This window comes from Talpa occidentalis, unplaced genomic scaffold (genome assembly GCF_014898055.3).
Source record: "Talpa occidentalis isolate TD23 unplaced genomic scaffold, MPIMG_talOcc4v2.1 talOcc4.6, whole genome shotgun sequence".
Taxonomy (NCBI): domain Eukaryota; kingdom Metazoa; phylum Chordata; class Mammalia; order Eulipotyphla; family Talpidae; genus Talpa; species Talpa occidentalis.
In genome coordinates this window covers 1,849,112-1,870,653 of record NW_023604972.1, presented here as the reverse complement: position 1 = coordinate 1,870,653, position 21,542 = coordinate 1,849,112, and the positions used below count along the sequence as shown (strand labels likewise).

Below are 21,542 nucleotides of genomic sequence, written 5' to 3'. Positions count from 1 at the left end.
GGTGCCCCCGTGCCGCCTCTGGGCCTCTGGGCCCTGCCCCTGCTCCAGGCCCAGCTGCCGAGGTGGCCCAAGGCTTGGGCACTGGGGGGCGGGGGCGGGGTTTACTCGGGCCCGGCTGCTGTTGGCACTGAACTTGCCCCCAGACCGGCCCGACTCCTGCGGCCCCACTTACCGTGTGGGGCTTGGCCTTTTCCCCGGTGAAGCCGCACACACCCTTGTGCGTGTCCCCGCGAGAGGCCGGCGCTCCGAGGCGGAGGGGAGCGCCTTGCTGGCTGTGTCTCGGGGCGGGTCACTCGCTTTGCCCTCGGTCGCCCTGTCTGTAAGGTGGGGCGGCCGCGGAGGCCAGAGCGCGCTGCTTCTGCGCCGGGCACCATGGACGGGCCGCCCTCCTGGGCATGGCCTGTGGCTCCGGAGACGGGGGGCGGGCAGGGAGCATCCGTCTCTGTGCTTGTTGACGCGCCGCCCGGGTGCTCTCCGCTCGCGGCGACGCCTGTAAGGCTGACGTCCAGGCCGGGGACGGGGCCCCGGGGGCTGGTCCAGTCACGCGGCATGCGGGGCGCATCACGCGCTTGGAGGTTGGAATGGGGGAAGTGAGTCTGTCCCCTCAGCTTGTGGGCGGGAGGCTGTGGTAGTGTTTGGGGCCCTGGAAAGTTAGGGCGCTCAGCTGCACCTGTGCAGAACCTGCCCCGCGGCGCCCCCCCCACCCCCCCGGCCTGGCCTCCGCGTGTTTTCAGGAATTCCCCTTTCTCCTCCACTCTCAGACCCCGCTGGCCTTTCTGACCGAGGGGACTCGTCAGCCGCGGCGCCCCACCGGGATCCCCCGTCCTGGCGGCTGGTGTCGGGAGCGCCGTGGAGCGGGGGTGGCGCTCTGCTCCGGCGCTGCTCAGGTGGCTGCCCGCACCCCAGGCCGGTCCTCCGCGGGTCCCAGCCGCCCAGTGAGACCGTCTCCCGCGAGGGAGGGCCTCGTCCGGGACAGGCAACAGGAAATAGTGTCGGTTGTTGATTTTGCCGAGGACCGAGCATGCGCGCCCACGCCCGCACGGACACCCGAGCCCTCCGGCCCGGGTCTGCGTCGTGGGTCACCGGCGTGGCGGTGTTTGTGGTCGTATCCACGCGTGGTTTGGTGGCTCGGCATTTTGCTGCTGTGCGAGGTGGGGTTTCTGATGTTGAAGAATCTCTGTTTTCGATGCTTCTGCCTTAGAAAATGAAGTAATGTTGATCATCTTCCTGTTAAAAGAATTTTAAGCTCCTCATTTCAGAACCCCTTCCCAGTGCCAGACGTACACAGTGCCTGGGAGAAGAGGCTGTGGGGGCGCGCGGTGAAGCCCAGGCAGTGACCATTCAAATGTGGTTTCATCCAGGAAGCGTGCGAGCCTTGAGACCGTGTCTGGGGCCTTTACGAAGGGGGTCTGGGGTGATGACGCCCCTGGTGTCTGTGTGGGGAGCCCCTGTCACGGGAGCTTGGCGTGCTGGCTGGGCTGAGGGGCTGGCCCTCCTGGCTGGGCTTTCCTCTGACCAGCAGGAAGTGTTTTCACGAATCTCCCCCGAGCCTCCCCGAGGACGGGCGTCTGTGAGCAGCTCTCCTGCCTTCGGAAGGGCGTTGTCACCTGGGCTGGGTAGGCCCGGACTCAGCCCCGTCTCTCTGTCCTAGGAATATGAAGACAAGGCTGGACGAGCCAGCAAGCAGAATGTGAGGAAGAGCCTCGACTTTGAGCCCCTCTCCACCACCGCGCTCATCCTGGAGGACAGACCAGCGTGAGTCCAGCGCCGCCGGGGGTGCACCGGGAGGGGTGCCGCGTGCCCCGCGTGGCTGCGTCCTCTGCTCCCTTCAGTGACACGTGCCGTGTGAGATAGTCCCTGACGGGTTGGGAAACGTGCCCTTTGACACAGGTGTTTCACCCGGGTTTTCCACTTAGGTGATTTTTTTTCTTTTTAATTTAGCGTGAGAACGTGTTTAAACAGCTGATGTGAGTTGTAGACGGGCTGGTAACCGCAGGCGCACCAGGAGTATCCCCTAGCGGTTCCGGGGAATCTGGCATTGCAGTTCCGGGGCTGAGCGGCCTTTAGCAGGAGGCCTCCCTGGTGTCCGGCCTCCCTCAGCCCTGGTCTCCATCTCTGTGGCGGCAGGTTGAGTGGGGACGCTGGTAGTATAAGGGGACTGCGCCGTGGTCAGGCCGCGCTGGGCTCCTAAAGGTAGCAACATGTTTCCATGGACTAGAAAGTCCCCATTGCCATAAAGAGGGGGGTCCTCAGCAGCACTGACATGTAAAGTTGGTAGCGTCTGGAGATGTGTCTTCTACATTCATCCTGTTCCTTGGACATCGCGGGTGTGGGGTGGATGGGGAGAGCAGCCCTGAAAGGCAGGATGAAAAGGGCCGTTAGAAATGGGGTGAGGCCCCCCCATGTGAGGGCCAGTCCTTGCCGTGCTCCGAGCTGTGCGCTGTGGGGCTGCGGCTCTGCAGCAATGGCTGCGTGCTAGGAGTGGGGCAACCAGTCACAGCCCTCCCGGTTTTCTGGTGCCAGCACCGCCACCCCACAGTTTGGGGAGGAGAGCCCGGCCTCTGTTGTGCTCAGGATTTGAAGGGCGTACCGTGTTTCGGGTACCTAGCCCTGCAGCTGTCTGCGCGTGAACCGCCAGGTGGGCGCAGCTCCCGTGAAGGGTGCCCTCGCCCCGCCCGCCCTAGGTCCTGCTCCCGGGGAGCCTGTCCTGCAGTGAGGCTGACCAGCAGTGCCCGCGGCCGCGTGCAGGTCCTGTCCTGTGGGCTGCGGTCAGATCACGATGAAGCGACCCCAGAGGGCGAGCTTGTCTGCGGGGCTCGCAGGCGGCCTCTGCGGGCCACGTTTCTTGCCACCAGCTTCTCTTCACGAGAAGTGTTTTCAGTTCAGAGAGCTGAGCCGCTGTCCCTTAGCCAGGCAGCTCGTGGCCTTCCAGCTTTCACCACGCCTTTGTAAGCCACGCCCTGGGTTCCAGTTCTCGGAGACTTTTACTTGATATTTGTAATTGTGAGAAGGCGTTTCTCTTCCGCAAAGGAACCTCCCGGCGAAGCCCGCGGAGGAAGCGCAGAAGCACCGGCAGCAGTATGAGGAGATGGTGGTCCAGGCCAAGAAGCGAGGTAGCTCCCTTCCTGTCCTTCTGGCCAGTTTCTCTGCGAAACTGAACTTTGGGGGTCCTTTAATAATCTGAAATTCGTGTGATTTCCACCCATGGAAGTTTCTGCCAGCTGTGCGTCCCTGACAGCTCGCGCGGGGTGCCGATCTGCTGCCCCTTGGGGAGAGACGGCTTGGCGGCCCGGGCCGGGTGCGCTCACACGGCGCTGTGCTTGCAGAGCTGAGGGAAGCGCAGCGGAGGAGGAAGCAGCTGGAGGAAAGATGCAGGCTAGAGGAGAGCATCGGCAACGCCGCCCTCACCTGGAGCAACGAGGTCCTGCCCAACTGGGAGACAATGTAAGTGGTGATGCGGCAGCCCCTCTGCGGCCCGCGGGTGGCGAGCCCTCAGCTTGTGGGGAGTCCCTCAGCGAGTCGCTCCTCGGCTCCTTGGGGCTTTGCCTGCGCCTTGCTCTCTGCCCAGTGCGCTTTCCCCTGTAACCCCCAAGCCTGCCAGCTCCTGTCCTTTGAAGCCCAGTCTTCCTGGTCGCCCCCACCCCCAGCTCTGGGGGTCTGTGGAGACTCCGCTGTGGAGAACGGGAGTCTTTGAGGGCTGCCTTCAGTGGCCGTACCCAGAAAGAGGACCTGGCAGCTGCTGACATCCGAGGCACAGGTGGCTCTTGTTTTTCTTGCCTGTTGAGGATGAGCAGGGCCAGGATATGGGGAGCCGTCGGGGCCGTGGACTGAGGCCGGCAGCTCCTTTCCAGAAAAGGCTGCAGGGAGCTCAGAAGTCAGGCCCCTCTACTTTTCTTCTCTTCCAGCCTGAACCATGTGTTAGGGTATTGGGGCTCGCTTCACACACTCACCTGGGGTCACTCGCTGTCACTGTGGCGGGCAGGTGTCCCGACTGAGGCGCCGTGAGCATAGCAGCTGTTCCCAGGCCCACCTTTGGTGGTGGGCCAAAAGTGGTGCGGCAGTAGGCAGCACGTCCGCAGACACCCCCCGTCCAGCAGGACCCTGCGGCAGGAGTGAGGCCCTCAGAGCCCCGGCTGCCGTCCTGGCTGCAGACCCTGCGCCCGCCCCACCGCACTGATGGCACTTGGCGCATCCAGCTGCGAGGCTGTGGGCTGCGGTTGGCTGTGGCCAGCTCCCCGCCCTTGAGCCCCATCCCACCCCATCCTCACACCCGCCCTGGGGCAGGATTCTTCTGGGTGTGGTGAGGCCGCCACTGGGCAGGAAGGGGGATGTGCTCAGGTTCCACAGCCCAGTGGGTCGGCCTGCCCATAGGTCTGCGGCTCAGCCTGCGCTCTCCCTGCTGTGCTGCCCAGAGCGGCCCCCAGAGGTGCTGGAGCCTCCCCTTGCACCCCCACGACAGTGAGTGTTCGCTGACATAGCCCTCCGTGGCTGCAGCCGTGCAGCGGCGCCTTCCGCCCACCAGAACCGGTCTCCAGAGCCGCGCCATGGCTCTCCCTGCTTAGGCAGTGCCCTCTGCGCTCTTGTCTCATCACTGGCCCAGTGGACGGTCACCTGGGGGCTGGCAATGTCCACTCCCTGAGGCGGGGCTAGACTCACTGTGCCCCCCTCACACCCGTCGTGGGGCTCGGCGCTCAGGCAGGCAGGTGTCTGTTCACCCATGCTAACTCGGGCGCATGCTTTGTCCAGGTGGTGCTCTAGAAAAGTTCGAGATTTGTGGTGGCAGGGAATCCCTCCAAGCGTGAGAGGCAAAGTCTGGAGCTTAGCCATCGGCAACGAGCTGAACATCACCCACGGTGAGTGGCTGCACGGGCCTGGCTGCAAGCGGCCACCGGTCCCGAGGCTTCCCTCGCCACTTGCCCGTCCGGGAGAGAGGCGGCCGTTGCCACGAGCGGCGTGTGCGTGTGGCCGTGCTGCTCACACCTGCTTCCCTTCGCTGTCTGCCCGGCACGCAGCCGCGTCTGCACGTCAGGGTGCTCGGTCTCCTGAACCACGTCCTATACATGGGGCTAAACAACTAATTGATGACACGTCTTGAAAGTTTGTCTGATTCCTGGTATCAGCTCATTTTATATAAGGTGTGTCTGTCATGCGTGATTGGCTGCCTGAGGGCCGCTGCCCTCCCCAAAGAACTCGCCAAGCTCGGGTCGCCTGGCTTGCCCTGCGCCAGCTGCTGCGGCTCAGTGGGTCCTCTCAGCCGCTGCTGAGGAGCAGGGCACGGACCTCCCAGGAGGCCTGGGTAGCCCGGTCACCGTGCCCTGTGAGCTGTGTCGCTGTCTAGTACTCAAGGAGAGGAATTCCCGAAAGCTTCCTTCTGAAGGGGGAGTGACGTGGAGGCTGTCCCGGGGCATTGTCTTGGTGCCGCTCTGCTCTGCCCGCCGGATCCAGGGCTCCTGAGACTGCTGCCTGTTCGGCTCAGCCCCCACTTCCGGCCCACGGCGGGGAGGCGGTGCCGTGCAGTGCCATGGGGGGTGGCCCCTCACCACTGGCGGGCCTAGCCATCAGCGGTGGCCGCGGCCTGGCCGCGCAGGGCCGTTGCTCTGGTTGCAGGTGGCTGCGAGCCCTGTGGCCGCTCCCTGGAGCCGGGCTCTGGGAGAGGCGAGTGTCCGGCGCCTCGGGGCAGCAGTGCTTCACGGGCAGCCTGTGTGGCCGCAGTCAGCTCCAGGCAGAGTGGTTCTCCATGGGATGTCCTCAGGCGGGTGGGCTGGGTGGCCCTAACAGGCCTGCAGTCTGTGGCTGCTGGACAGCCACGGTGGGCCCCGGGTTCTGCCCCCACGTGCACGGGCACTCACGCAGCCGCTTTCCTCGCAGAGCTCTTCGACATCTGTCTCGCCCGAGCCAAGGAGCGGTGGCGGTCCCTGAGCACCGGAGGCCCGGAGGCAGAGGGCGAAGGTACCGTGAGGCGGGAGCTTTTGGGCGCCACTTGCCCCAGTAGTGGCCGGTGTGGGAAAGAGGCGCTTCGAGAACAAACAAAGGGAATAGTTTTCCTGGGAATCATCATGGGCCCCTGCCGGGCCTGGCTCGGCCGGGGCGTGGGGCACCGGCTCCGCCTCCTGGGACACGCACCTGCAGGGCCTCCGTCAGGGTTCCCTGTGGCAGGTGTGAGCACTGCCCCACCCTTAACACTGGTATTGGGAAATGCTGACTGTGTGGTTTTGGAAGCCAGAAAAATGCAGACCAAGTTATATAAATGTTTGTCAGAAATAACACACACGTGTTACCCAGCGGTCCCTCCCGCCGCCTGTGAGTTCGCGCCAGGGGTGTTTTACATCCGACCGTCGCTCCTTGTCTGTGCCTGGGCCTCACAGTGTCTGCCAGGAGCTCGTCCTCGGGGCTCTGCCGCCAGCTGCCACGGGGGCATGGCCAGCTCGGGCGCTTACTTCAGCCTCCAGGGAACTCCTGGCGCCGGTCTGGCTCCTCGGCCGTGCTCCCTGGGACGAGCCCTCCGCAGGTCCTGTGCACGCCAGGGGCCCTGCTGGCTCGCGCCCTAACCAGTAGGCTCCCGGCCTTCGGCAGGGCTTCTTGGTCCCGCTCCTTTTACAAAACTTCAAAGCCCGGTGACCGCTGCGTGCTTGCCTCTGCTCTCTGAACAGATGCCGGCTTCCCAGCAGCGGACAGAGAAGCCAGCCTGGAGCTTATTAAACTGGACATTTCTAGAACGTTTCCTAACCTCTGCATTTTCCAGCAAGTAGGTGGTGGTGATTTCTTGCTTTCGAGTCTGTTTTATTTGATGCTAGTAGAAGCTAAGCTGCATGTGTTGGTTATCAGTTTTGAGAACCGCTTGGCTTGGAGGCAGCGGGGGGAGGCGGCAGAGAGCCACCTCGCCCTGTCTGGTCACCTCAGTGCCCCCATTTAACTTGGACTCTCCAGTCCTGTCTGTTACGCCCACGCATGCGGCACCACACCTGCACCCGGCTAGGTAAACAGTACAGGGAGGCGGGGTGAGTGCGGAGGAGTCAGTCAGGTCCCCCAGCAGGGCGGGTGGAGGCGCAGTTAGGCCCACAGGCTTGGCGAGCTGCGGCTGGGCCGGCGCAGAGGGCCCATGGGCTTCTGCAGCAGGGAGGGGCGCCGAGATGCTCTCACAGCTGCGCTTGCTTCAGCCGGGTTCGGGTGACAGTGGGACAGGGAAAGGGAAGGAGGGGCCGGGATGGAGGTGTCGCACAGCGTCACCTGTGCCAGGGCATCCCGGCTTCCTTTCCGAAGAGAACCTGCTCACAGAACGAGCAGAGGGATCCAGCTGGATTCTGCAGACCTCCTCACCCACTGCTGGCTGCCCCGGTAGAGCGGGGACGGCCCCAGGCAGGCCCTGCTCTCGAGGAAAGCGGGTCTGCGGGCAGAGCTCGGAGACACGCTTGCAGCTGCCAGGCCACAACAGCGACTGGGGCACACGCCCCGCCCGAGCTGCCAGCAGCCTCCCCTCCCTGTGTGCTTTCTGAGCGGCCTCTTGGCCCCGACAGTCCCTGGCAGTTAGCTTGGTGCAGAAGGGGAGGGGGGCGTGCAGGGGCTGCTGCTGGGGCCCCGCGGCAGAGAGCAGCCTTCCCTTTCCTGAGGCGTCCTCTGGCTGTGCCTCAACGCCAGCGTTCTGGTTTCCCTCGTGAAACCATAAAGGGCAGTGTGGGGGCGAGGGCGGGGCGAGGGGGGGCGTCCCGTGAGGCCGGGGAATTCACAGCGCGGCCTGCACTGCTGCCCCCGCTTCCCTGTGGGTCCGCAGCGCCAGAGTGAGGGGACAGAGACCCGTAGCTTTAGAAGACTTGGGATGTCCTCTTGGTCTCTCTTCCCTCTCCTTGGACCAGCTCTGCCTCGGGGACCCTCAGCCCCGAGTTTGGTCCCTGCTATCCCCGTCTGGCCTCTGCTCTGCTGTCCTCTGATGGGAAGTTCTTTCATGTCGGGTGGTGATGGTTTGGGCCGTGGCCACCTTCGGCAAGCCACATCTGTGCCCTGTGGAGAGGGTCCTGGCCACGCTGCACGCTTTCACAACTTGTGCTGACCGCAGCCGAGGCCGCTGTGCACGCCAGCATGTGCTTCGCGCCGAGGCAGCCTTCAGCCGCTGCAGCGCGAGGCACGTGGGTTTCCCCGACCACGACAGCCACGGCTTCAGGAGGCGCTGCCAGGAACAAACGGGGCTCTTGCCGGGGTGGAGAGCCAGCAGCACGTTTAGAATAAAGTGATCGTTACTAGGATTTAAGACTTAGAGAGTTTTTCTTAAACCTGCAAAACGAATAAGACAGTGGCAGGCGGGGAGGAGCAGCAGGGGGCCTCTGGGAGGCGGGGGGGGGGGGGGTAGGGGTGGGCAGGGCACCAGGACTCCCCGCTATGTGCAGAGCTCTCAGTGCCCGGGCCCGGCTGGACTCTGAGAGGCGCTTGGCTGTCGGGTGGGAGCTGGGGCAGGGCTGTGGCCAGCACGGTGTGCGTCCTGCTGCGAGCGTGAGCGCCGCTGGGCAGGCTCTGCACTGTCCTCCCGGGACCAGGGGCCTGGTGGCGGCGGCTCTGCAGTGCGGGACTGACGTGGGGCCGCCTGTGTGCTGGTTCTTCCAGGGCGGCCCCTATCACGACATGCTGCACAGCATCCTGGGCGCTTACACGTGCTACCGGCCGGATGTGGGTTACGTAAGTGGACGCCTTGGTGTTTGGTAATGTCATCGCCCAGAGACAGCCAGGCCGCTGCGGGACCACCTAGATGCCCTGGTGGTTTTGTTACGCGAGCAGCCTGGGCCTTGGCGAAGAATTGAGCTGACAGCGGCCGCTCTGTGGCGCTCAGCACATTTTAGGTGGATTTGCTTTTCGTTTTTTTGCACGTGAATTTTTTCAGCCTTAAGCAAGCTTTTGCAGTGGCCACTTCGCAGCGATTGCTGCTGTCCGTGCGCCTCGGCAGGGTCAATGCATTGCCTGGCTTGCTCCTGCCCACACGGGAGGTGCGCCCCCCAACCCCGGGCCCCATGCAGGGTGGGGGCGGGCTGGGAGCACAGGCAGACGGCCAGGGTGGCAGGTGCATCCCCATTGGGAAGGGAGGCAGCAGGTCCTGCCGCATGGAGCACGCGCGTCCTGAGCCTGGCGGCGTCCACTTAATGCCCTCTGTCCCCTCCCCTCAGGTCCAGGGCATGTCCTTCGTAGCAGCTGTGTTGACCTTGAACCTGGACGCTGCAGATGCCTTCATCGCTTTCTCTAATCTTCTGAATAAACCCTGTCAAATGGCGTTTTTCCGAGTGGACCATGGCCTTGTGAGTATCCCCTATGTGTGCCTCACCCCCCGCGCCCCGACCACGGCCTGCAGTGGGGGAGGAGCCCACGTTCCCACCGCCGTGGGAGGCGCTGGGGCAACCAGTGCTGGGCGGGCGCCTTATGTTGGCCTCGAAGCCTGAGACACGTGAGCGCCGTGTGCGCGTTTCCCAGACCCTCTCTGGGAGGGTGTCCTGGAAGGGTCTCCGCTGCTCTCGCCGACGGCATCCCCCGCAGCAGGGCAGTGGCCTGAACTGTCGCTTCTCGCAGCTGCTGCTGCTGCGTGGGGTCCCCTCACATCGGCATGAAGCGGGTGGCAGGAGAGGAGGCCTGTGGGGACTCCAGGGTGTCTGTGTGGAGGAGAGGCAGCGCTTGCTCATGGGCCTCCTGTGCGTGGCACCCGGGTCTCGAGGCTCGGGGTGCAGGCGCCTCCATCCGCACCGCTGGTGATGGGAACTGGGGCCGCGCTTCGTGTCCAGGAGGGGCCTGATGGCCTGGCCGCTTGCCTTGAGCCCGGTCTCGCCGGTGCTTGCACGTCAGGCACGGCGCAGCCACGGAGTGCTCTTCCTGAAGACACGGCCCTCTCCTTGGAAGTATAGACTTTTACAAAGTGCGACGCGGGGGCTGCGGACGGCAGCTGGCCGGGCCCTTTGGTGACTGCCTGGGCCTGAGCAGCGGCGGAGGGGCAAGGCAAGTGTCCACGTGGAGAGGCGCTGCCCTCGTGTCCGTAGCTGTGGAACCGGGACATGTGAAGCGGGCTCGGGCGGCGGGCGGCTCCTGGAGGTGGTGTGTCCCGCGGGGTACTGATGTGCACGGCCACACGCTCTGGGGGGTGTTCCGGGTAACACACTGACGTCTTCCGAAGCATCTGAACTAGAGTGTGTTCCCGTGTGCCTTGGTGGCCACCGCGCTCCGTGAGGACAGGAAACACCCCACATTGTCGGTAGCGGGGTGACTGGCCCTCTCCTCAGGGCTTCTCGCGCTTTCTGCCGTGAGCACTTAGCACGTCGCCTTCCTAGGAAGAGACACTTTATAGCTAATGAAGTGATTTACTGGTAAACATCTTATGAATATAAAGATTCCGGCTTCTTCTTGAAACAGACAAAAGCTGTACTTAGGAATTTCAGTAAGGAGAAAAATCACAGACTTACCATGTGGAGTGAGTTTCCCGCAGAGCCAGGGTTCTCCACTGCGGCTTCTGGGCTGGGCTTGGGGTGCCCTGAGCATGGGAGGCCTCCACCCCCAGGTGCCAGGAGCACTTCACCCCACTTGGGACTGTCACTGCTATATGCAGATGGGGCAGGCGTTCCGGGGGGCCAGCCCCCCATGACAGGCCCCCCAGGTTCAGCGCACCCTCTGAGGCTGGCCCAGGGCCCGGGTGTTCTGGTGTCTCGGCCCCGCTCCTGTGCTGAGTGTGCTGGATTCCCAGTTTCCACTGAAGGAGGCAGGTGCAGGGATCAGGCCCTGAGTGCTGCCCGTACCCCCACCCCGGCTCCGGCCCCCCGCAGGGATGCCCAGCTGCAGGTCTCAGCATGGGTGCCCTCTGGGAGTGCGAGGGGTTGGGAGTGGGGCCTGCCAGCTTCCCCAGCTCATCTTGGTGAGTTCACGCTGGGTTCTTGGAGGGAAGAAGGCTGTAGCATCACCTGGAGGGCCAGGGACCATGCGGGCCTGGCCTGGTCCGCACAGCGGGTGTGGCCTCAGCCGGCAGGTTGCATGCCTGGTTCAGTTCTCAGGTCTGGAAGTTGAAGGAAGAATCAGATGCCGCTGGCAGTGTCACGGTCACAGAGGTGCTACTTATGCAGGAACCAGCCGCATGGGGCCTGGCAGCCGGGCCCAGCCAGGGAGACTGTGTTTAAAGGCCTAGAGGCATATTGACTTATTTTATACATTGGAAACTCGAGCTGATAAACCGTTTGTTGGTGTTTTACCTTACCTCCCTAGATGTTGACTTATTTTGCTGCATTTGAGGTATTCTTTGAAGAAAATCTGCCGAAATTATTTGCTCATTTCAAGAAAAACAACTTAACTCCAGACATCTACCTGATCGACTGGTAAGACTGCCTTTTCTGTGACCCCTCCCTCCCCGGCTTCCACTGTCCTCACTGCCAGCTGCTTTCAGGGCTCAGCCGGACCCCGTGTCCTTCCTGTTCACTCTCCCCCAGCTGCCTACCAGGACGCCCTCTGTGGCCCAGGTCCTGCCTGCTCAGGCAGAGAGGGTGGGAGGCGGGGGGCTGGGTGCCAAGCTGAGCAGCCTGGCTGGGTTACCAGGACCAGCGGGGTGGGTGAGGCTCTTTCTGAGGGTGAGGGTGGAGGTGGGTTGTATCTGAAAGTGCTTTTGGTCTCTGGGAGGCAGGGCTGAGACAAAGAGTGGGGCTTGGGCTGAGGCTGTGGAAGTGGGTGGAGAGGGCGGCTATGGCCCCAGAGACTGCTGTGGGGCAGCGAGGGGGCTGCAGCGCCTGGTCTGCCCTTGGGCGTTGGGTGGGAGCCAAGGAGTTGCTGGTGCCACCACCTGAGACCAGCCGCACACACCTGGCAGGGCCGCTGGCAGATCTGGTTTGGGGCCCGGTCCCTTGGCGGTGCCTCTGGACACCCAGTGGGCGTAGAGGCAGGAGGCTCCAGGGCGCGCCTGGCCCGAGCGAGTGTCCCCGTGAAGGGCTTCTCTGCTGTTATGCTCCTTCTCTGCCTATGGCGTTGCCTGTTTCCTGACTATTTTTCACTGAAGCACCGGCTTTTAAGGGGTACGGGCTTGACGCCGCGGTGAGCCGTCCGGAAAGAGGAAGATGGCGGCCCAGGCTGGTTTTCACGTGAACAAGCGCCCACTGGATGGGCGGCAGGGACAAAGCTGTGCTCTGGGCCAGCCGAAGGCGGTTGTGACTTACAGTGACGTGGTTCTTACGCCAGGCAGCGTGCGCCCACCCCCTGCTGGAGAGGTGCATGCTGACTGCGTGCGCGCCCAGCACCCCCGTACAGGCCCAGCTTGTCTCGGCTGTCAGAGCTCCTTGTTTGTGCCCCCAAATCTGAGAGCCCCAAACTTTGCTGCAGGATCTTCACCTTATATAGTAAGTCCCTGCCCCTGGACCTGGCCTGCCGCGTCTGGGACGTCTTCTGCCGCGACGGGGAGGAGTTCCTGTTCCGCACAGCCCTGGGCATCCTGAAGCTCTTCGAGGACATCCTGACCAAGATGGACTTCATCCACATCGCCCAGTTCCTCACCAGGCTGCCCGAGGACCTGCCTGCAGAGGAATTTTTTGCTTCCATTGCCACAATCCAGATGCAGAGTCGAAACAAGAAGTGGGCTCAGGTGAGCAGCAGGTCTCCCGGCAGAGGCGAGGCGTGGCTCGGCCACCCGGCGTGCCCCTGGCACAGGCTGGTCTCTGGGGGCTTCCGCTGGGCTTGGGTCTGGGCTGGGCTTGAGGTCTGGCTCTGCCACACATGGGCCTTGGGCTTTGCGTCTCCATCAGGCGGAGGGGCTGGTGAGCCGTGCACTGCCCTGCAGGGGCATCGGGCAGGAACTTCAGCCTGCCGTCATAGTGCTCTCCACGCGTTAGAGCTCAGCCCCCCATTTCCTTTTAATGCCAGAGACATAGCAAAGGAAACAACCCCCCCACCCCGCCCGGCTGTACCTGGAGGCTCCTGGTGTTGTGATGTGGGTGTGCCCATAGGGACAGGAGGGTTCTTGGGGTTGAGTCGGCCAGGCCCCCCGGTCCACGTGGTCCTGAGCTGGCCAAGTGTGTGCAGCCTGCCCGCCAGGCCTCGTGAACTCCGGAGCGGGAAGCCTATGTTGACCCCGCTAAGCCGGGTGGCGGGGGGGGCGGGCAGGAAGTGGCTCTGAGAAGGCAGGGGAGGTTGCAGGTGAGGAGGCCGAGGCCGGGCAGGGGCAGCAGGTTGCAGGCATCCTGGGCCAAGCAGGATCCGTGTTGACCGCCCACAGACGTCTCCCCTGTAACCCCCAGGTGCTGACCGCGCTGCAGAAGGACAGCCGGGATGTGGAGAAAGGCAGCCCGTCGCTCAGGCACTGAGTCGGCGTGGCTGGTGCCTGCCCGGTCAGCTCCCCCGCGGGCTGGCCGGCAGCGGAGACCTGGGGCTGTTTCCACGTTTGATGCCTGACACTGGAGTTGGCCTTAAGCAAAGTGAAGCCAACACAGACTTTCAAAGAATTAAACCGAGGCTTCGCCTTAAGCTCAGTGGAGTCGTGGCTGGTGTCGACCGTGGCCGCCGCTGCGTCTCCTGCGTGGTTTAAACGCAGGGCAGTGGCAGCGCCCATCCCGCGAAAGCTCATTAAAGTGTAACGCTTTTCTGTCCTCTGCCAGAAGGAACACAACCATCTTTGTAGCCAAGGTACACGAGAAATGTGGACGGTCTCAGGTGTCGCCGGCCCACGCCTGCCCGTTTCGGGTGCGGGGCGCCCTGACGCCCTCGAGATACCGCAGAGCTGGAGGTCACGCTCCGACCACCCACCAAAGCTAGCGTTCCAGGACGGCCGCCGGGGGGCGCTGTCGGGCCCCTGGGATGCAACCTGACCTTGGGGTGGACTTTTACCACGTTGCCTTGACAAAAGGGGCTTGGGTCCCAGTGGGAACCCTGCTCTCTCAGAGATGGTCCCCCCCACCACCGCCGCCGCCGGCGGGGCCGGGGCGCAGGAGCAGGGCTGAGAGTGGATGGACCGAGGCGGCCTCCGCGATGAAAGCCAGAGTGAGGGCTGCGGACCTGCCCCGTGCTCCCGGGGCGGGGACCAGCTCTGGCAGAGTGCCCCTCGCCCTGGCCTCCAAGGGCAGGACCGGGCCTCAGCCCAGCGGTTCCTTCCTCGGGCACCGGCTTGGGGACAGACGGACGGGCCCGTCCGAGTCCTCGGGGTCTGCCCGCCCCTGTGAGCAGCCTCTCTTCTGGCAGTTCCTTGACTGATTTGAAAGCTTTGCATTGAGAGCTCTGGCATCCAGATTCGAAGACGGGAGGAGTGTGTGCACGGATTGTCTGGAGGGGCAGGCCCGGCTCTGGGAACCAGGTCCCCACGAGGGCGTGGTAGCGCGCAGGGGCCAGGCGCGTCCAAGGCCTGGCCCTGCCTCTCAGCCTTCTGAGCCGCACCCCGCAGGGGGCCACGTGGACCCGGTTTCTGATCTTGGGAGCACCCTGGGTCTGGGGCTAGTGCACAAGGAGATGTGGGGCAGGAGAACCCCGACAGGGCTGCTGCTTAGGCCTGTCTGCCGTGTCCGCTGTGGACTGCAGGTCGGCGGCAGGTCGCCAGCAGCGGCTGTCCTCAGGCCCTGCGCCGGCTCTGCTCCAGGGACCTCTCCCCTTGACCTGCTGCTCCCGGATCACCGGAGCCGGCCTGCCCCCGCCCTGCCTTGGCCTTCACGCTGACCACCTGGCGTCCTGGTCCCAGCCGCCTCCCCACCGCTCCCCGCCCCCCCCCCCCCGGGTGTCACCAGGCCCCTTCTCGACCTGGTTTTGTCCCGTGGCGCGGGCTCTGTCCGTGAGAGACGTGTGTATTTTCTTACTGTGCATAAAGGAGTCCTCAGTCGTGACAGAAACCCTCCCGGCTCCCCACGGTCCTCGCGTGCCTCGGGCGCACTGACGCCCTCGCAGACAGATGCCCTGCCCGCTGGACCGCCCGCCGGCCCTGGGGTTCCGAAGGGGCCCAGGCTGTCCAGCCCACACGAGGACTTGCTGCTTCCGTGCCCGAAGCCAGGAAGGCCTGGGGGCTCCGCCGGGAGCTTCTCTGAGGGACCAAGGGGCAGAACCCGAAGCAGGTCGGCCAACTGCCCCCGCCAGAGCCCCCGCTGGTGCCGCACGGCCACGCGTCCAGCGGAGGCTCCGCCGGGTCTTTGCGCTGCAGGGCCTCGCGCTGGCTCCCACGCGCTTGGGCGGCAGGTGCGGGCTGAGCCGTCTGCTGTGGGGGACCCCGCAGCACCCGCGACGTATCATGTTTCCCTGGCGTGTACAGGTCACCCTTAATTTTATTTAGTAAATGTATCAAATTAGGACTTTTTTGAATTGTAAATATGTGGTTTTATTAAATAAAAGCCATGGAAAATTGTCACTTTTCGCGTATCTTGGTTTAAGGGCAAGGCTGCCCTCGAGGGTGGGGGCCTGGCTGCCGCCCTCTCAGCTGAGCTCACCCCAGCGCGCGGCGGCCATGCGCTCCCGGGACTCCAGTCCGCGCGCCCCTGGGCCCCGGCCCCCGCCGGGGTCTGTGCTACTTCCCAGGGCGCTCCTCAGACCCGGCCGGGTGACCGAGGGCTCTTCCTGGCCCGCCGGGCCGCCACTCCCTCCCCGGCAGACGCGCGGCGCTGGCCCGGTGCTCAGTGACAGTGAGGGTGACCGACCTGACGGTGACCGACCGGTCAGCCTCAGCCGCTGGCGCTTTCCCTCCCCCGCCAAGCCGAGGCCCCGGGAGGGAGGGGCCCTTGCCCCCCCCACACCCCTCACCTGAGCAGCAGGGGGCTCTCCCGATGACGCCCGCATTCTCTGGCGGAGCCGCCTGCCCCTCTGGGCACTGCCTGCCCCTCTGGGCCGCTGTCCAGGCCATGAGGCTGGCGGGGGTGTCGGGGCTCACGCGGCCCCTCCCACACAGCCCCCGCTCCCCCCACAGCCCCCGGCCCCTCGGAAGCCTCCTTCCCCGGGCTCGGACCTGGGCTCCGCAGGCTCAGAGTGGGCCCGGCGCGCTCACCGACCAGGCGCCTCGTGGGTGAGGCTGCGCCCGCAGGAGGGTGCGTGTCCGCAGGCCGGCTCCGGGGAGGGGCCCTCCGGAAACCCAGGCGGGGGGGTGCAAATTGTCCACTGTTTTCCCCAGAAACTGGGGCAGACGTCCGAAAGCCAGGCCCTGCGGTGCGGGGCTCCGAAGGCAAGCTGGGAGAGGCGCTGCGGGGCCGGGAGGCTGGGCGCCCCGCGGTCGCCCTGTGGACCGGAGGACCGGCTCAGCCAGCACTGGAAGCCGTGAAGCCCCGGGGGAACTTGTGGGGGTCTGGGAAACGGGGGGACCGGCTCTGCATGGTGCAGGGCTGTTCTTAAGCATTTGCTGGCGTTGCGGGCACCCAGCACCTCGGTCGGCCCTGACCCAAGGGCCGCGGTGCTTCCGAGCGGCCCGAACGCTCGGCCTCATGGGTCTTGCCCCTCAGGGACCACCTCAGCCCCAGTTTGCTCGGGCTGGGCTTGGTCACGGGGCACGGCGGTCCCCCCAGGACGCCCAGCTCGGCGGGCTGCCCTGTGTGTGTGCAGGAAGGACGTGGGCCCGCCCCACCCAGCACCGGCGCCCCGCGCTCACCCCCAAGCCTCACCACTTCCCTCACGCGGCTCCTTCAGCTGCTTTGACCCTGCTCCGAGCTCCTGCTGGAAGCTGTCCCCAAACCAACCCAAGTTTGACGTGCTGTTTAGAGACCGGCCCCCGAGTGAGCTCTCTCGAGCCGGCCCCGTTCGGGCTTCCCCGTAACCAGGGGTCGCAACACCCGGCTCCGACTGGGAGGGTTAGAATCGCCTCAGATGCTGGCCTGGCCGCGTCACGCAGACAACCCGCATTGCCACGGCCACACTCGTGTCCTGGTCGTGTGCGCTTCGCGTCTTGCCCTCGGTGGGTTTGGGAATATGAAAAATGTCGAGATTCCCCTGCCCATGAAATACGTGTTTTACTTTATAAAATGTAGAAATGCGGCAAAGCACCAAGAAGCGACTGCTCATGGTTTCCTCAGCCAGAGGAGAGGCTGTTTCCACGTCGGACCTTCCCCCGGAACAAACGCGTTCCCGTCCTGCGCGGCGGGGCCTGTGGGGGGCGCACCCCAGACGGCGGTGGCCGTGCTGCCCTCCCGCGCCTGGGCCTCCTCCGGGCCATCCGTGCTCGCCCCGGCGCCCGGGTGAGAGGTCAGACCCGGCCCGTCCGAAGGCGGGAAGCCAGTGAGTCAGGCGCGCCGTTGCCCACCGGCCGGGAAAGCCGGAAGCTGCCCCGGGGAGGGGCCGTCCGCGGGAGGGGCAGGGGACCCCAGCTGCTCTCCCTGCTGGTGCTGGCCGGGCTGGCCTCTCGGACCCCCGCCCCACGCAGCAGATGCGGCCCCCGAGCCCCTCCTGTTGAGAGCAAGTGAAGACTCACCGCTCTGACGCGAGCACTGGGGGTGTGAAGAGGGGCGGGTGACGGTGCTGCTGTGGTGCGCGCTCCCCACCAGATTCCCGCCTCTGCATGAGCAGCGCTGCTGGGATCGCTCCCGCCAGGGCTTCCCCAAGCAGAAACCCCCGCGCCTGAGGGGGACACCCGCCGCTCAGCCCAATAAAAACGTCCTCGAATCGCCCACCTCTAACGTCACTCAGCGCTTGTGTTTTCAGGCGGCGAAAAGACCGCGTTTGGCCTTTGAGTGTCTGGTCCAGCCTCCAGCATTTCGCGAGAAAGCCCCCTAGTGGGAGGGGGCCCTCTGGGGGTGTCCCTGCCCCAGCTGGCAGCTCTGCATGTGCAGGGCCCTGCACCCCATCCCCGTCACTCCCCCAAAGTTTCTGCTTCTTAAGAGATCCTCTTTCCGCCTGTAATTGTTTGAATTTGGCACAGGACTCGCCGTGCCCGACATACAATGGGCACGAAGGGCACATGTGCAGAACATGGGAATGGCGGCGCCTTATTCATCCCACGAGTCGGAGCAGAGCTCACGTGCCGGGCCTTGTGCCGGCTGTTGCAGAGGACGGTAAGCCAGCACCCGGCCCTTGCCTTCCGGGCCTTTGTCTCTGGGGGACAGAGCAGGCCGGCGCGGGGCGCCAGGGGCAGCGCCCTGAAGAGGGAAAGGTGCCCTGTGATCCGCGGCCGCCGCCTCAGAGCCCGCCAGGGCACGATCTGTGAATGTGCTGCTATTTCATGACCAAGAGTCTCCGAGAATCTAGCGAGAGCCTCAGGAAGAGGTAACGGTGATCAACAGAAGATTGTCTTCTGATTAATCTAACCTGGCCAGCGAGCGGCAATGTGATTTATAACTGCAGCCGAAATCATCATCATGCCAACCTCATCCGCCTCCTTGGCATCCTCGTGCGCAGAGACCCACGTGGTACCCGGGCCAGGTGGGCAGGAGGAGGTTTGCTTAGACCTGGGTCATGGCCATGGGGTCGGGGTCAGCCCCAACGCTCACCTGCCTGCCAGGGAGCCGCAGGGCCGAGCACGCCATCGGCGTGAAAGCCAGTGCTTTCCACTCGAGGCCCAGGGTGTTTTGGGTAACTCACCACCTCCCCGGCCTTGCGCCGGGCGGGCAGAAAGGTGGTGAAATGAAGCCGGGGGCTGAGCTCCTCCCTTCCCCGACGGCCACGGCTGTTGCGAAGCGCGCTCGGGCTGCGCACGTCGGGAGGGGCGTCTCTCCACCTGCGCTGGCTTCACAGGGGACTCAGGATTCCTTCCGCCCCGAGACAGCAACCGACGTTCTCCCAGCCACCCCGCCGGCTGCCCGCAGTGGGGCTGCCACCGGGCTTTGGGGAACGGCTCGCACCGCCCGCAGATCAGGCAGCCCCGACGAGCGAGCGGCTGCGCTTAGTGCCGGGGGCATCCGCTTAGCGCCACGCCGGCACGTCTCAAGATTCAATTTGGGATTAAGAAAGAAACCTAAGCTCCGAGCTCCCAACGCATCAGGAAAAGCAAAAATGTTGGTCACGGGGCTGGATTCAGGAGCGAGGGCTGGCGGGCGGGTCTCCGCGCAAGCACGAGCCGACGGCGGCGTGACCTGCGGCGCGGGGCAGTGGCGGCGGCTCCCGCTGCCAGCGCCGGAGCATCTCCGGCTGGAACCAGAAGGCCGCCGCGGCCGCCACGCCTGGGCTTTGCCCGTGGGAAACACGCGGTGTCGTCATTTTGTCTTCACAGAAAAAAAAAAATCATCATTGGTACCGGGCGAGGCACAGCCGCAGGAAGACGCCACCATGAGGAGTCGGGGCCGGACACCAGCCTGAGGCTTAAGTAGCCCCAGCCCGTCCGGGAAGAAGACGGAACAGCCTCCTTCCCGTGCCCTGGGCGTCAGGTTCCTACTGGCGACAGACGACAAACGCGTCATAGTAACACACACAGCAGCTGGGACCGGGCGCGGGGGCGCGGGCGGCGAGCTCGCCCTTCAGTCGGTGACTCAGGACTCACTGGCAAGCAGATTCAAAGGGAGTTTAATAATTAGCTTCCTGTGCAGGGAGTGTTTTGGGGGGACCTTGCCCTCTTGATAGCCTTTTCGTCCCTTCTGCATGCCGGGGGAGGAGGGGCGGTCCTCGGTGTCAGGTCACCGCGACGGACGCTGTCCAGATGCAAGGGCCTTGACAGCTCTCCGTGGAGTCAGGGACGGTGTCGTCGGCCCTGTTTTGTGTCTCGAGACCTGTTTTGCTTTTCCCAGCACAGTCGCGGACCCACTGTGTGCTCAGGCTGCTGTGGAGGCTGAAAAGTTGCAACAAAGCGCAGCCCCATCCCAAGTGCCGGGGTCGAGGATGGCGCGGGTGGCGCGCAGGCCAGCGGGGGAGGGGCGCCTCCTGCTGCCTTCCCGCCTGCCCGTCAAGAGGGGAGAAAGGCTTTGGCCTCCCGGATCTTCTGCTTCACGCCCCTGCAGGACAGCGTCAGGCCGGCGTGGTGGCGCTTCAGGAAGTCCAGGCGCTGGCTGAGCGCGTCGCTCTTGTCCACCTTCTCTTCCAGGTCCTGGAGGAGCGCCTCCTTGCCCAGGAGCCCGCACTTGCGGTTCAGCTTGGCGTTGTCGATCCGCAGGACGTCCCGGGCCTGCTTGGTCTTGGTCAGGACGTCGCGCTGCAGGGCCACCTGGGACTCGGTGTCCAGGAGCTGCGCCCTCAGGCCCGAGTTCTGCAGCTCCACGTGGTGCAGCTTCTCCTTGACGTGGGTGACGACCTGCACGTTGGTGTTGACCTTGCTGCGCAGCTTCAGCAGCTCCTCGTTGCGCTCCTCCACCTTCTCGTTGAAGGTCTGGTTTTCGATCTTCAGCTGCTCAAAATCGATGAGCAGCAGCCCCTCGGTCAGGTCCTCCTGGGCCCGCATCCTGGTCTCGAAATGCGCCAGGCTCTGCTTCAGCTGCATGTTCTCCAGCCGCACGGCCCGCATCTCCTCCTCCTTCTTGTCCTCCAGCTTCTGCATCTGCTCCACCTCCCGCAGCGCAGCCTGGCGCCCGCCCCGCAGGCGGCAGCTGCCCATGACCTGCATCATCACCTGCTTCTTGAGGGCCTGGAACCGCTGCCAGGCCCTGTCCACCCTGGTCAGCTTCTCCACGCACTGCTGCTTGAGCTGCTCCAGCTCCTGGTGATACCAGTCCAGGTCGTCGGCGCGCTGCTTCCTCAGCTCCTCCAGCATGGCCAGGTAGTGCAGGTACGTGTTCTCCTTCTCGGGGTTCTCGGGCTCCGCGTCCCTTTCGGGCGCCTCGCCGGCCTCCAGGCCCTTCTTCTTGCGCAGGGCCTGGGAGACCTTGTGCTGCAGGTAGAGGCTGTAGCGCTGGTACTGGCCGCGCTCCACCAGCAGGGCGCGGTACTGGCCCAGGAGCTCGGCGCGCAGCTGCCGCTCCTGCTCGCGCTGCACCTCCTCGGTCCACTCCTCGTCCTCGCCCGGGGCCTCCTCGCTCAGGAATTTCAGCTCCTTCGGGGGCTTCGCGGGCGGCGGCCCCGCGGCCCCGGCCCCGGCCCCCGGCTCCTCTGCCGCCGGCCCCCGCGGCTCGGGCTCGGGCTCGGACGTCTCGGGGCTGGCCGGGGACGGCGGGCGCGAGGCCGTGGCCGAGGAGTCCCCGTCGCCGCGCTCCTCCGCCGCCGCCCCGGGGTCCCCGGGCTCCTCCGGCGCGGCGGGCTCCCCGGGCTCGGGCGCGGGCTCCGGCGGGGGCTCGGGCGGGGACTCGGGCAGGGGCTCGGGCTGCGCCCCGTCCTCGCCCGGCCCCCCGTCCTCGCCCGGCTCCCCGGGCGCCTCCCGGGCCGCGGCGTCGGCGGGCGGGTCCTGGCCGGCGCGGTCCGCCGGGCCCCCGGGGGCTCGGGCTCGGGCTCGGCCGGGGAGCGGGGGCCGGAGCCGGCCGTCAGGTCGGGCGGCGGCGCGGCCGGGCCGTCCGCAGCCCCCGCGCCGCGCCCCTGCGGGTCGCCTCCCGGCTCGGAGCCGCCGCCCATCCCTCCCGCGCCCGCCGCGCCGCGCCGCGCCGCGCCGCGCCGTCCCCCGGCCGCCGGCTGTTGGGTTGCCGGGGCAACCGGGGCGCGAGCGCTGCGCCCGGCGATTGGCCCGGCGCGGAGCCGCCGCCGGGCCCCGCCCCCGGGCGCGGCCGACCAATGGCGGGCCGCGGCCGGCCGGCGCGCGCTGCTGATTGGGCGGG

The 21,542-nt window shown here is 65.4% G+C and overlaps 2 protein-coding genes across 4 annotated transcripts in view; one reads left to right on the top strand and one right to left on the bottom strand.

Moving 5' to 3' along the window:
* TBC1D14 (TBC1 domain family member 14) overlaps positions 1–14,684 on the top strand; it is a 54,790-nt gene extending 40,106 nt beyond the window's left edge. For all 3 annotated transcript variants that reach the window (XM_037530754.2, XM_037530755.2, XM_037530758.2), the window contains 11 exons: positions 1,652–1,755; positions 3,031–3,113; positions 3,327–3,444; positions 4,747–4,853; positions 5,869–5,949; positions 6,651–6,745; positions 8,593–8,664; positions 9,147–9,275; positions 11,215–11,324; positions 12,316–12,574; positions 13,227–14,684. In XM_037530754.2, coding sequence (XP_037386651.1) covers positions 1,652–1,755; positions 3,031–3,113; positions 3,327–3,444; positions 4,747–4,853; positions 5,869–5,949; positions 6,651–6,745; positions 8,593–8,664; positions 9,147–9,275; positions 11,215–11,324; positions 12,316–12,574; positions 13,227–13,292 — 1,224 coding nt within the window. In that variant the 3' untranslated portion in view covers positions 13,293–14,684. The remainder of the gene's footprint in view (positions 1–1,651; positions 1,756–3,030; positions 3,114–3,326; positions 3,445–4,746; positions 4,854–5,868; positions 5,950–6,650; positions 6,746–8,592; positions 8,665–9,146; positions 9,276–11,214; positions 11,325–12,315; positions 12,575–13,226) is intronic.
* A 4,336-nt stretch (positions 14,685–19,020) lies between these two features.
* On the bottom strand, positions 19,021–21,342 carry CCDC96 (coiled-coil domain containing 96). Its single transcript, XM_054688291.1, has 3 exons — positions 21,253–21,342; positions 20,904–21,178; positions 19,021–20,861 (listed from the first exon to the last, which is right to left on the bottom strand). The coding sequence occupies exons 1-3, from the start codon at positions 21,340–21,342 to the stop codon at positions 19,751–19,753; spliced, it is 1,476 nt and encodes a 491-aa protein (XP_054544266.1). The 3' UTR covers positions 19,021–19,750.
* Between the last annotated feature and the right edge of the window lie 200 nt (positions 21,343–21,542).

Coding starts and splice junctions, on each gene's coding strand:
- CCDC96 (XM_054688291.1), bottom strand. CDS start 21,342: ATGGGCGGCGGCTCCGAGCCGGGAGGCGACCCGCAGGGGCGCGGCGCG. Junction 21,179..21,252: donor CGCCGCCGCCCGACCTGACG/GCCGGCTCCGGC, acceptor CGCGCCGGCCAG/GACCCGCCCGCCGACGCCGC. Junction 20,862..20,903: donor TCCGAGCCCGAGCCCGAGCC/GCGGGGGCCGGC, acceptor CGGGGCCGGGGC/CGCGGGGCCGCCGCCCGCGA.